The following is a 13,630-nucleotide window of genomic DNA, read 5'->3' on the forward strand; positions in this document are numbered from 1 at the left end:
CAGCTTCCCTGGGCAACCTGTTCTGGTGCTTCACCGCCCTCACAGTAAAGAATTTTTTCCTACTATCTAATATGAACCTACTCTCAGTTTGAATCCATTCCCCCTTGTTCTGTCACTACACACCCTGTAAAAAATATCTCTCCATCTTTCCTGTAGGCTCCCTTCAGGTACAAGAAGGCCACAATTAGGTCACCCCTAAGACATCTCTTTCCCAGACTGAACAATCTCAATTTTCTTAGCCTTTCCTCAGAGGAGTTTCTCAACCTGTTGGCGGATTCCTCCCCTGCCTGCACTGTCGGTCACGCACTTCATCCTCCCAAATCTTTCCCCGACAAGGAAGCAGGTCTCACATTCTTTCGCACCACCAGGCTCATCTGGCAGGGCTCACTAGTACCGTAAATCATTAACGAAGCGAACGCAGGACATCCCACTGTGCCGCGCTGAGCGCTTGTTTATTGATCTGCATTATCACAGCGACCTCCGGAGCTTTTCGGATGCGCTGTGGAACGCGACTGCGGCGCTGAGGGCACAGCAACCACACAGAATCCCAGAACCGGCTCGGTTGGACAAGACCTCCGAGATCATCGAGGCCGAACATCACCATGCCACCAAGTGCCGCGTCCAGTCCTTCTTCCAACACCCCCGGGGACGGTGACTCCACCACCCCTCTGGGCAGCCCATTCCAATATCTAACCACCTTTCCTGAGAACAAATTCCTCCTGATGCCCAACCTAAACCTCCCCTGGTGCAGCTTGAGGTTACGTCCTCTCGTCCTGTCGCTTCGCGAGGATACATGTCGCAGTCAGACGCGGCAGCAGGGCAACTTCCCGCACCGCCCCGACCCCTAGCGCCCGACTCTGCGGCCGACGCCGGTCCGGTCCGACCCGGTCCGGTCCCTGCCCGGCCCTCCCCCGCGTTTCCCGGCGGTGGGAAGGAGCGCGCATGCGCGGAGCAGCCTCCTACACACGGGGCGGGCTCTGGCGGCTGCGCGCGCGGCGGCGGCCCCGCCCCCCTGCCCCGCCCCGCCGCGTGAGGCGTGCGCCGTGCGCGCGCGTGGCGGCCGCGGCGGGATGTTCGTGGCGCGCAGCATCGCCGCGGATCACCGCGACCTCATCCACGATGTGTCCTTCGACTTCCACGGGCGCCGCATGGCGACCTGCTCCAGCGACCAGAGCGTCAAGGTGAGCGGGGAGCCGCCCGGCCTGGTGCTGGGCGAGTGTCCGCCGGGCGTGCGCGGCCTACCGGGCTGCGGGCCGGGGCGGGGCGCGGCCGAGGGCTGGGTCCGCGCTCGGTCCCGGTGCGGTGTCGGGCCGTGGGGGCGGAGGCTTTAGCGCACGGTGCGCGTTGTGTTTGTGTGCGCGCTAACGCGTGTAAACACGGGAACTCCGCTTCCGAGCCAGTGCTGCGGCGGGGAAGGCATTCCCGACTGCTGTGCCTGCCCCCGTGCCGCTTGTGGAGTTTATTCAGCTGCAAATCTGTGTTTATTAAAGAATGCTTACGAAAAAAAAAATATTGTTTCGTAATGTAGTGCCAATAGTATGTATTTATTGTGGGAAGGAGGTGAAGTGCCAGTAAGCAAAAAGCCGGAGTGTTCTGAATGTGCCCTGGCAGACTGGGGAAGGTGTGGAATACTAGAAGCCTTCATTTTTACGTTCCTTTAGAGGAAATAAAGTAGCATTTTACATATACTTAAACGAAAAGTTGATTGCTTTTTTTCCTTTTTTTGTGCATAGTGAAAAGATGGGCAAATATTTGAGAGTCACGTGGATAGATTTAAGAAATTTAATTTGCAGGGAGCAGACATGTTTGTTATTAAATCCAGAAGAATGGTTGAAAAAGTCACTTTTTTTTGTAGAAAGCTGTGTCATATGGACATTAGGCTTAAAAACAAAGAAGCAGCCTGTTCTCCCTGACCACAGACTAAAAAGCAAATAACCAACCACAATAAAATGGTCCGCCCCAAAAAGTAAGCCAAAGCCATGGTAATCTTTGATTTGGACTGACTACCTAGAGTGTGCAGTTCTTAAAAAAGATGCCACGAGGTGGGTTGAACACAGAAACTGTTCTTTAGCAGTGTAAGGTTACTTTCCAGTCATAAGTGAATCCTTTATGAGACTGTTTAGAAGTTTTCCTCCAGCCAGAGGGACAGCATGACCCAGGTTGTGTTAGAGAGCCGGAGAGGCAGACGCGAGGTGACTTTCAGTACAGCTTTAAAGTGAATGAGTGACAAACAGGAGTGTCAGGTGGTGTCTTTCATTTGGTTATATTCATGACTTTCTACATAATTTTTCAGTAAAAATCTCCTAAGTATAAAGATGTATGGGAAAATCAAGAGAGGGGAAGGTTCAGTAACTTGTGGTTAAAGATCAAGGCAGAAATCTCATAAAAAGAAAGAAGATCTGTTCCCCCACTACCCTGATGTATATTTTACTGTCCTATTCTGCTTTCGGGATGAGTGCTGGGAGCTGCATTTGGGTTTTACAAGCAGAGCTAGGCACGTGAGGGTGCTGGGGGCTCTAGAATGAAACAGAACAATATTCTCTCAGAACAAAGTAAATGAACTATTGGGAATTGTAATTTCTCTTCTATGTAATTTACTTTTTAAAAAGAGATAGAAGTATAGTGGGTTTTGCAGGTGGTGCCTCTTCTCCCTACTTGTAATAGGGATAGTTTCATGGTGGAGTAAAGTGCAATTTTGTACTGGACCCCATACAGTGTCCTGGATGAAAAGGTTTAGTGGGGATGTGTGTGTATGGTTTTGTTTATTTTTATTCATATACATGAATGGTTCTGTCTTTAAAGTACTAGTCAGTAAGGTTTATTTACAAATTGTATAATTGTATTTTGTTTTCTCAATAGGTCTGGGACAAAAGTGAAAATGGAGATTGGCACTGCACTGCCAGCTGGAAGGTTTGTATTTGTAAAAATTACACAGACATAATCATAATTTCTCCTTTGTTTTTGGAGAAACATGCTTAATTTCTGCAGAATTTTAGAGCAGAAATGCTTTTGGTTTGATGTAGATTCTGTATGTTTTGTGTAAAATACTTTCTCTTTGCTTTTTTAAAGCATCTCTAGTGCCTCTCACTTAAAGCAGAGGCAGACATGCAGTCTGCTCTTGTTAGTACCTAGTCATGTTGGCAGACTAGTATTAGTAAACATTATCAGTGACTGATGTTCAGGGAGTAGAAAACAGTACCTTAATTTTTAATTAATTATTTCCTTTTGCATACAGTAAGACTTAAAAAAAACATAAGGGGGGAAAATTAAAAGGAAGATGTCTGGCTATTAAATGTTACAACATCTGACCTCAGGTTTTGAAGAACAAAAAGCATTCTGAGAACTGTGTCATATAGAGGTTCTGCTTCATGTGGATAGTTAGTGCATTCAGCTTCTGAATTGTGCTTGTGTTTAATAGGACCACAATGCATTCATCCCTGTAAATGGCAACGCAAGGGAGGCTTTTGAATTCCCCCTCTCTAAGACAGGAATGTTGACTACGTATGAAGGAGGAGCTTCATAGTAAAAAGAAGATGAATAATGCTTGCAAGTGCTCTTGCAAAGTACAGGCAAGCTAGAAATGAACGTGGTAATGGCTGAAATTTGGTTGAGAACAAAACTGTACTTTTTGCATCAGGCAGAATTATAGTTTGGAACTTAAGGTAGTAATAAATAATGCCTTGAAATGTGCCTGTAATAATTGCATTTAAACACTAAGAGCAACAACTTTGCAGTGCTGGTTAGAATAAAGAACTGCAACAGCTGATATGTAACTTTGTATAAGAAAACGTAGGTTTTGGAGGAACAGTGTTACTACTTCCTAGAATTCTCTTCTTCAGAAAGTCATGAAAATAAATGGTTCCTTGGCCTAATGCAGTAAATTTGCTTCTTCACAGTGTTCTGATGTTTTCTTGCAGACACATAGTGGATCAGTGTGGCGTGTGACGTGGGCCCATCCTGAATTTGGGCAGGTCCTGGCTTCCTGCTCCTTTGATAGAACAGCAGCTGTATGGGAAGAAATAGTGGGAGAGTCAAATGATAAACTCCGAGGCCAGAGTCACTGGGTGAGACTTCTTTTCTGTAGTTGTGAAGTTTTTGATTTTGGCTATGTTGTTCATTTGTGGCAACATTTAAAACATTTGAGGAAAACAGCTAACTGGCTGCATTCAGGCCAGTTTGTGTCACTATTATTAGTGTTTCATAATAAGATGTTCCCTGGCAAACAACTGGCAGACGTGAGTTCCCACCTACAGTAGGGTTTTTCTCTGACAAGAGATAATTTGAAACAACACTGACTGTTCTTGCTGATCTTTCAAACAATAGATAAGTTGGGGGGGGGGGAATTTTTTTGGTGGAAGATGTAAGCAATCCTATGAAGTGGTGTTGTCAGACTTTGATTAGCCTTCCTTAGGGAATAAATTTTTGATGGAAATTTTTTTGCAGGTCAAGAGGACCACTCTAGTAGACAGTAGAACATCTGTTACAGATGTGAAGTTCGCTCCCAAACACATGGGTCTTATGTTAGCAACCTGTTCAGCAGATGGAGTTGTAAGGATCTATGAAGCTCCAGATGTGATGAATCTCAGCCAGTGGTCACTTCAGCATGAAATCTCGTGTAAGCTCAGCTGCAGTTGTATTTCTTGGAATCCTTCAAGGTATGTTACTAAAACATTTGCTTTATTACTGTAACAGGAAGGGGAAAAACATCCAAAGCTGAACTGCTTTGAATTTGTTTTTTCAAAAGCACTTAATGGCTTTCCCTGTGGACACAGTGTTGTGTCCTGCTGATCCAGTTACTCTTCTATTCCTTAGTAGTCCATGCTGAAGGTTCAGCATACAGGAATTCACTTTAATGCATGGGAGAGGATAAAAGTTAATTTAAAAACTAGAATTCATGTACATTTAGCTTATGTGATTTATCTTCTGAAACCTGAATGAAGTATCACTAAATCAATAATTAAAAGCACTGCAAAGAATGCAGACTCTGCCATGAAACTTGTGGCAAATACTAGACTGCAGATGCAGTCTATTATAGAAAGTCAGGTCTTCTCTCTGAGAACATCATCTTGAATTGCTAAATAATGTTGTCTAATGATTTCACCTTAGTGAGTGTATAAGTTGGGCTTTCGAAACAACAGAGTGAAGGTGGTGGTAACTGTGAATAGCATTTAACTCCTATTTCTTTGGGATTTTTTCCATGTGGTATTTTGTAGTGGTGTTTTGTTTTCTCCATAAATAACATGTTTGAAATTTAACAAATTGGTGTCCTTTCTATGGGAAATATTATATATAAATAGTATCTAGATTTATAGGTATAATATGTAAATATAACAGTATTTGTTTTCACCTTTCAGCTCTCGAGCACATTCTCCAATGATAGCTGTAGGAAGTGATGACAACAGTCCAAATATACTGGCTAAGGTTCAAATTTATGAATATAATGAAAATACCAGGTATGCTAAATAACAATACATTATGTTTGTGGGATCATGAAGTTGATTATAATATATGGCCTTTTACTCCTATCATTAGATGTGTAGTGGAGTAGTAAATAAAAATACCGTAATTTTGTCTCTGATTCATTGGGTAGGGAAAGAGAGGAAGACCTCAGAATGGTAACTGATGTTAAGAGAAATAATATTGATAATTTTATTCTCTATCAGTGCAGAAATGTCAGTGTTCTTACCAGGATTTTAGAGGGAGAGTTGTTGTTCTGTGTCAATTAAATTATGTGTTTAATTTTGCACAAGGATTTAACAGTTGAAATTGGAATTGTGTTTCACCAGGCACTGTTCTGTTCAAAGCCATCTTACAATGATTTTAAAGGCATTATTACAATGACAGAAAGCGCTGTGAATTGCTCATGGTCTATCATAGTTCAGGTTGTACAGTCAAGAGTTCACAGAACCAGAAAAGGCTAGTAAGTTTGTGCACTTCCAATTAAATGATAACAGAGAAATTGTGTTTGATTGGGAGTGACCAATGTGGGAAAGGAGCCAGAGTGTTCTGTGGATTTTATGCCCAGCTTCAGGCAATGCTCTCTATGCATTAACAATAAAGTTACTGGAACTTACTAAGAAAGTGGAATATGTGTTTATCATACAGCAGAGGAGGCAGACAGTGGTCTGCTTAAAAGCATGGAAAATTTAGTGAGTTACTGAGATGCAAATTCCCTTTAGATTTGTGAATGGAATATTTATCTTTATTTCCCTTTTCCAATTGCAGACAAAAATGTCCTTTGCACTGCAATTCTTACTTTGTTGTATGACTCACAATACTGTAGCATACTGTACTTAGTGCCTACTGTATCTGATAGATTCAATTTCTGAAGAAATTTGCTTGAAATTATTGCCTAAATTTATGTTTTAAAAAAAAATTATTTTTTGCAAGTCTTATCGTGTATACTTAAACCTTTTCCCCATTTCCCCTATATCTGCTTTATATAATTTGCATCACTGGCAATTTTCATGGCATTAAAGGTTAATTTCTTGAACTCTACAGGAAGTATGCAAAAGCAGAAGCTCTGATGACAGTCACAGATCCTGTACATGATATTGCGTTTGCTCCAAATCTGGGAAGATCCTTCCACATCTTGGCTGTAGCAACCAAAGACGTACGAATTTTCACACTAAAACCTCTAAGGTGAGCTTAAGAGGAAGATGGTTTGGTGTGATGTGATGCATACTATACAATCTTGTTCAAATTGTCTCTGCAAAGCAAAATTAATAATGTATGCAGGATTGTTTTTAGCAGCCTGATTTTTAAGGTGACAAGATTGTGAGCAAGTCTATAATTTTGTCTGAATAACTAATCTAATAACAGTTGTTATTACAAAGATTTATTTCTCTCTGACATCATGTTCAAGCCCAGACCTTTGAACAGTTGTACAGAACTGTCACTTTTCTCTTAAACAGGAAAGAATTGACTTCATCAGGAGGATTAACAAAATTTGAAATTCATATTGTGGCACAGTTTGATAATCACAACTCCCAGGTGTGGCGAGTGAGCTGGAATATTACAGGCACAGTGCTTGCCTCTTCTGGTGATGATGGCTGTGTTAGGCTCTGGAAGGGTAAGGTCACCCACTTGAAACACATTAACTTCGTAGTCTGCTGAATATACTTGAGAAATTTTACTCAAAAAATAATTTTGGAGTGAGTGTCCATTTTAGATTTATGAAAGATGGATTTTTTTTTTTCTATATTTCTGTTTGTGTTTAAGACAGAAAAAACAGAAATCAGAAATAACTTCCTGTGTTAAATACTTGCATGATTTAGGCTGCTGTGAATAGTTGTTACTGTGCCCTGAAATTGTTTCACCAGGCTAGAGCTACATAAAGTAGTCATTTTAAAAAGTAAGGTGGATATTTTCCCTGACTTGAAAATTTTCCTCTAAACCTAGAAAATCTACGTTCAGTCACAATGTCCTGGCAAATGGGCTTTTTATGTTTACGTTTTTAAGAGAAAACAAACAAATAAATGCGCCCCCTCCGTCAACCAACCAACCAACCAAAAAAAACCAAACCAAAAACCCCAAAACAACAACAGTAAAATCTACTGACAGTTAACTTACACATTCTCATTTGTTCCTCAGTATTTTAATAGTGGAAACTGAGTTTTAAGTTATGGACAGGCAGAGAATATCAGGCAGCGAAAGGGCCAGATCCTCAGCTGTTTGGAATTTCTATATAGGTATTGAAGTTCAGGTGTGATTCACACCAGGTGTGGGGCAGTTGAAACATATTTGTAGAGAAACTGAGCTTCAGAAGAGAAACTAACACTGTCTGTATATCTGTGTTTGCAGCTAATTACATGGACAACTGGAAGTGTACTGGTATACTGAAAGGTAATGGGAGTCCGGTGAATGGTAGTTCTCAGCAGGGAATTTTTAATGCCTCTCTAGGTTCAGCCAATACAAGTCTGCAGAATTCACTAAATGGATCATCTGCCAGCAGGTAGGTTAAGTAGTAGAGAGACTGATTTTCAGTAGTCTTTTCTCTGAATCTTAATTTCATTTAGCTCTCATATTTGTTTTACGTGTTTTTAAAGTGCAGTGTCATTTATTGCATGAGTACTTCTATAAGCTCCTCTGGTTTTGCTCTGTGGTTCATCTGTTATTCCAGTGTTAAGAGGAAAATGAAGAAAACAGTAAGTCATACTGAATCAGTCTGTATAAATAAGCAATGTAAATAATTATTTTCATTTTTAGTCCTTTCATATAATTAAAAACAACATTTCTGAAATGCTTTCAAAGGAGGAGCTTCATCCTACTGGCGTGTAACTGCCCTTTTGATTTAGATACACGTTTAAAAGTGAAGCAAAAATGCCAGCAACAAATTCTGTTTTTCTCTGGGGTAATATAGCAGAAGGGAAGGAAAAGTTACTTCATAACAGTTTCAACAATCAAATGTTAATGTTAGTTTACTTGTTTCTTGCAGGTCTGTAGCATCAGTTGAATAAAGGTTTTGTGGTTTTTAAATTTTCCTTATATGGCATTCATATTGCAAATAATTTGCTTCAATCTCTGTTAGGTTTTTATTCTGTAATAGTTGCTTTAGAGTGGGTAAATTTTACTGCCTCTTCTGAAAAAACATTTTCATTTGTGCACACTGAAATGTAGAAATACACTGAGTCTTGCATGTGTATGGTGCAGTGTGTACAATCAGCTTTACAGAATTATAAGTCCTATCTAAGGATGAGATGTGGCCAGATTCCATAGCAGCAATTTCCAAGTTTTGTGGCCACCTTTGTTTCCAATGCCTTGGGATAGTTTCCTTTTCCATCCATATGCAGCTACTCATGTGAGGGTTTTTTTCAGTTTGGAATGCTTATCAGTAAAGTTGGCTTTTGGAAAGTAGCACCAGCCTGCCCCCTCTTGCCCTTTCAGCAGTCAATCCTGAATGGCAGTTCAAGATCCCTAGCCCTGTTGAACAGAGAACAGGTTTCACATTTTCCTCACAAGATCAATGTAGATACAAGAGTGGGTAATGGGCCGGGTCCCTACAAGAAAGGGCAGCAAAATTTTGTTGGTCATTATTCCAGATTCTACTTTCAGTGTAGCAAATAAAATGCAGCCCTGCCTTGGACGTGGTATATCCAGGGCTGTGTAGTTGCATTTGCTTGGGCTGCTGTGGGGAAATGCAGGCTGTCTTACAGCACCTTAGCATAGGGTGTGGTTTTACAATCTCCTTATCTAAGACTGCCCTGCCACCAAGACTAACCATCCCCACCCCACTGGTGGCTCTTCTCCTGTCCCTGAACTTGGTGCTAAGCCATTGTGCAGCTGAGGCTTCCAGCATTATTTCTATTTCCTTCATTGCTCTGTATTTTGTTTTGGTTTTTAATAAATTATTCTTGCCTCTGATTTGTAAGACAATGATGTTATTTCCAGAATTAAGTCAGGGGCTGTGGAATTTCAGGACATGCGGTGTCTTGTCCTAGGATTGAGCCTTACACACTTTACTACACGCTTTCTTTTTTAGTGATACTGGCCTGAGTTGAGTAAGCTCAGTTGCTAACTTCTGTCTTAGTGTTAACATGCTGATAAAGATTTATGCATTGACATTTGACTAAATAGTTACCCTACACATAACTTATTTTGTCTCTGACTATACATGCTGTGTTTCATGTCTATAATGTTTAAACAGAACAGCTATAGCACAGGAAAAGGATATAAAAGCACTATGGCCAAACTGGATTTGTACTCGAAATAAATTTCAGAATATGTGATATAGATTGTTAGGAAATAAACCAGTAGGGCTGTATTATTATGTTGATGTAATTGTGTGTCTAGATTTATGATACAATTTCCATTCTCCATTTGTATTATGTCCTTTTTAACAGAAAGCAGAGCTGATACCAAGCTAACTGGAGTAACTTTGGTGTTTTGCTGCTTGTTGCATGCACACAGGAATGGAAAACGAACTCCTTTTTCCCCTTCCCCAGCGCCGTTTGACCTCTCCCAAGACACCAGCAGCCTGCTAACTACTAAATACTGTTCAAAAAGCCTTTTTAAAACACGTTGTGTGCATTTTTTGTACTAGCCTGCACAGTTTGATACTGATGGAACGCCCGGTAGAAAAATAATTGGAGAGGCATCTTGTTTGGAAAAAAATATAAACAACCCACCTAAAACTTCCATCAGAACGTATTTTTGAAAGCTTGTAAAATTAAAAGATAGTTTGTGATTAAAACCAAGAATTTTTGTCCTTGATTGGGATGGGAGGAGGGAAACAACAATAACTTTCATTAAAATTGTTTTGAGAACCAATTTGTTTTGCATTTCAGAGTGTTCAGCATTTGATTAAGATTCCCTAAACATTACAAGGTTGTAACTGCTTTGTAATATATGCAATTGTTAGTTCTAAAGGAGTGAGAAAACTGTTTCGACAATTGTACAGATGATGGCTTTTAGTGGTTTGTTATTGCTTCATTTATATTCTTTAGTATGACTTCAAAGAAATGTTTTGTAAGTACTGTCATACTTCCTTCATCCTAAGAAAAGTACTTTTTCTGTTACCTATTTGTACATTCCTGTGGTAATAGTTATAATCACATGGAGTACTTAAATTCTCTAAACGTAATATCCTTGAAAAATGCAAACACTTTAGCCATACAGAGATAGAAACCAAAATGCAGTTTGTTGTTAATTGTCCCATAATTTCCTTAATAAACTGATAGCTGTTCTTTGTTGTAAGTCCACAGAATTGTAAACAAGACAGAAAACATAATATAGCTATACTAAAATGCACAAGTGTTACGGGTAAGTTCTAATAAAAACAGCAGCAAAATGACATGGAGTGGCATAATTCTGAATCTTGCATTCACCAGGAATATTGAATTTACACTGAGGATTTTGCAGAAATATGTAAATAGATACAAAGACTGTATTTCATTCAAAGCAGTTATTCTCTGTAAATGTATATCATTAATGTAAAAAGTGGTGTTTTTACGTCTCTTCTAGAAATTCTGTGAAGTTAATCTGAATTAGATGCATATGCAGCAAGTGTACTTTGCTAATATTTAATGTATATTTTGTGTCATAAAGCATTGCTGAAAGCTGTTAACAAATCACAGATTCTGGGAGAATGAAAGCCTGTTAATAGCTGTACTACTCCGCCTTTTTGACTTCAAAGAAATCCATTCTTTTGTAAAAATGTGTGCTAGGACTATGACTATGGTATTATTTTCAATGAATTTCAGTGGAAAAGACTATTATTTTGCTTTAAAGAAGAGTTTCCAGATTTGTCTTGTTTTGAATTACAAGCCTTGATTTCCGCTATTATGTTCTATTGGTTTTGGCATGGATATACTAAAGCCTTTTTTTTTTCCAGCATGTCTTTTCTCCCCTTTGGTTCTCCTTGTATTTACTACCTTTCTCTTCTTTTCTTGTTTTGTTGGTTTTTTTTTTTTTGTTCGTTTGTTTTTTTGTTTGTTTTTTTGTTTTGGTGTTTTGTTCCTTTCTTAATTGTTTCAGGTATTTCTTTCCCCCTCTGGATTCCCCACGGGCTGGATCGAGATGGTCCAGTCATGCCCAGCTCCTTCCTCCTCCTCCTCTGATAGAGCAGTCTTGTGATGCTGACACTGCCAACCTCCAGTATCCTCACCCTCGCAGACGATGTGTATCTCGGCCTCTTAATCTTTTACCTGAGAATGAAGGGGTTTAATGTGTTACTTTAAATAAATTCTGAAGGGCCTTATTCTGGGTGTTTGTGAATGCTTCCATTTCTGGCTGCCTTTGTATTCCTTCTCTGGTACAAAAGACTTTTTAAAAAATGTGGAAACTTCACGCATGTTTTGCAAAACAAAAAACATATAGAACATGTTATTTGTGTATCAAAGACCGTTTTAATTTGTACCCTTTGAATTTTGGCAACATATATAAACAGTATTAGCCATGAGCTCTTTATGGAGTAGATTACTTCAATTTGCCTGGGGTTTTTTTCTTTTTTTTTTTTTTTTAATCAGTTTAGTATGGTCTTTAACTTTTTCTTTTTGTATACTGCATTTGTGTGTGAAACACATTCTCAAAATTCGAGATGCCTTCAAGACACTTGTGAGTGAACAATAATGTTGGATCACCTTGTTAAAGAAACAAAACCATTCCTGTGTATACTGCAGCAAAATAAATTGAAGTGTTTGATTACTTAAGATTTTTCCATCTTGCTGTATAAATATTTAAATTTTATAATTGTGGTTGACTAATAAGCTTGTTTAGGAAGGTCTGTATTTGTATGTTTTTCCTTTTAATGATTTTTTTAATAGTTCCTGATGAAGGTGGTTTTTTGATTCAGGTATCCACTCTCCTAGTGGTGCTTTGTGCCATTCTTGATGTGCAGCTGCATGTTCCTGGTCTGTGCCACAAGGTGTGCTCTGACTTTTCCCATGGCTGTGCTGGAGGTCTCTGGAGACTGCTACAGCTGTTGGGTTTCACCTTACCTCTCAGTTCTTGTGCAGTGATTGAATAATTGAGTCAGGACGTTTTTAAGTAAGAGTCCTAGCTTGAAAAATGCCAAATGCCTTTGGTGCTGTGTCAGCACGGGAGCGTCACTGCTGTGGATTGGCAGTGTTGGCACTGACTCAGACTGGTGCACGACAGGAGGAAAGATAATGCCGGATAAAGAATGCATGGTATTGCCCAGGAGCACCATTACTGCGCAGGATGGGATTGCTGGGGATTTTGGGCAGGTCCTGGGGGCAGGAAGGAAAGAGGCCTTTGTGCGGCAGAAAGTGTAATTGTATATTTCAATGTGCTTCAAAATGGACTTACCCTGTTTCCTAATAGACTCGACCACTGCTGTGAGGTAAGGGAGAGGGCAACTTGTATTTTTCCAAAGTGGTAAGTGAGCTTTACTTGTATTCTGGAAACTTCATTTGCTCAGATTCACCACATTTGTTTCTTTATTTCTCTGAGGAATCAAGTTTGAATTTAAAAACCCATGAAATATTATTGGTATTAGAATGGGCTTGCTGAATGGAGGGAGAAGGGAGGCTGCTGATACTTTCCAGCCAACAGGAACAGAAGTGAGGGAAAAAAAAGTTCTATACCTTTACTAGAAAAAGTTAACATGAAACCATGCCAACTTTGTATGGTAAACAGAAATGTTACATGATTAATACTTAAATGGTGTGTGGAAAGTAACTATTCCTCTGAGGGACAATGAATAATTGAAAAAATAAAAATCAACACTATCACACTGGGATATACTCCTAAACCAGACCAAATTGTTTCTTGGTGTGGAAGCAACAAAACATATTTTTAAGTGTTAAACCATTTGCAGAATTTGTGGCTTAACTCTGGAGGAGGCCACAGATAAACCAGTTAATGACGATGTTTTGCAGCTTCTAGTAGTGCATTGTTAATAGTTTTTTCAGCATGGTCACATTATTTTCCTCTGTGATGAACATGTGTTATTATTAGATATCCTAATTCCAGTCACACTTCTTACTAATGGAAACATGCTGTAAGTTTCAGTGCAAACAAGTCACGTTAGAACACAGTGGCCAGGTACTTTAACCTCAGCAAATGAACTCAGGCTGGTTTTGTGGCCGATGCCTGCCTTGCCCCCTACCTGCTATTTTGTATTGACCTCTCTCCAAACCAGGAGTCTTTGATCCACATCCCTGACTTC

At 39.8% G+C, this 13,630-nt stretch overlaps 1 protein-coding gene across 2 annotated transcripts; it reads left to right on the top strand.

The window, feature by feature from the left end:
* Nucleotides 1-1,014: 1,014 nt before the first annotated feature.
* SEH1L (SEH1 like nucleoporin) lies at nt 1,015-12,149 on the top strand. 2 transcript variants are annotated; one of them, XM_084211356.1, is made up of 9 exons: nt 1,015-1,181; nt 2,860-2,910; nt 3,918-4,064; nt 4,444-4,655; nt 5,355-5,453; nt 6,502-6,642; nt 6,915-7,072; nt 7,804-7,954; nt 11,476-12,149. In XM_084211356.1, the coding sequence occupies exons 1-9, from the start codon at nt 1,071-1,073 to the stop codon at nt 11,663-11,665; spliced, it is 1,260 nt and encodes a 419-aa protein (XP_084067482.1). In that variant the 5' UTR covers nt 1,015-1,070; the 3' UTR covers nt 11,666-12,149. The 2 variants fall into 2 exon arrangements, with proteins under 2 accessions (XP_084067482.1, XP_084067483.1); XM_084211357.1 differs by lacking the exon at nt 11,476-12,149 and adding an exon at nt 9,843-11,469.
* The last annotated feature ends 1,481 nt before the right edge of the window (nt 12,150-13,630 follow it).

Source organism: Fringilla coelebs (genome assembly GCF_963513975.1).
Source record: "Fringilla coelebs genome assembly, chromosome: 1".
Taxonomy (NCBI): domain Eukaryota; kingdom Metazoa; phylum Chordata; class Aves; order Passeriformes; family Fringillidae; genus Fringilla; species Fringilla coelebs.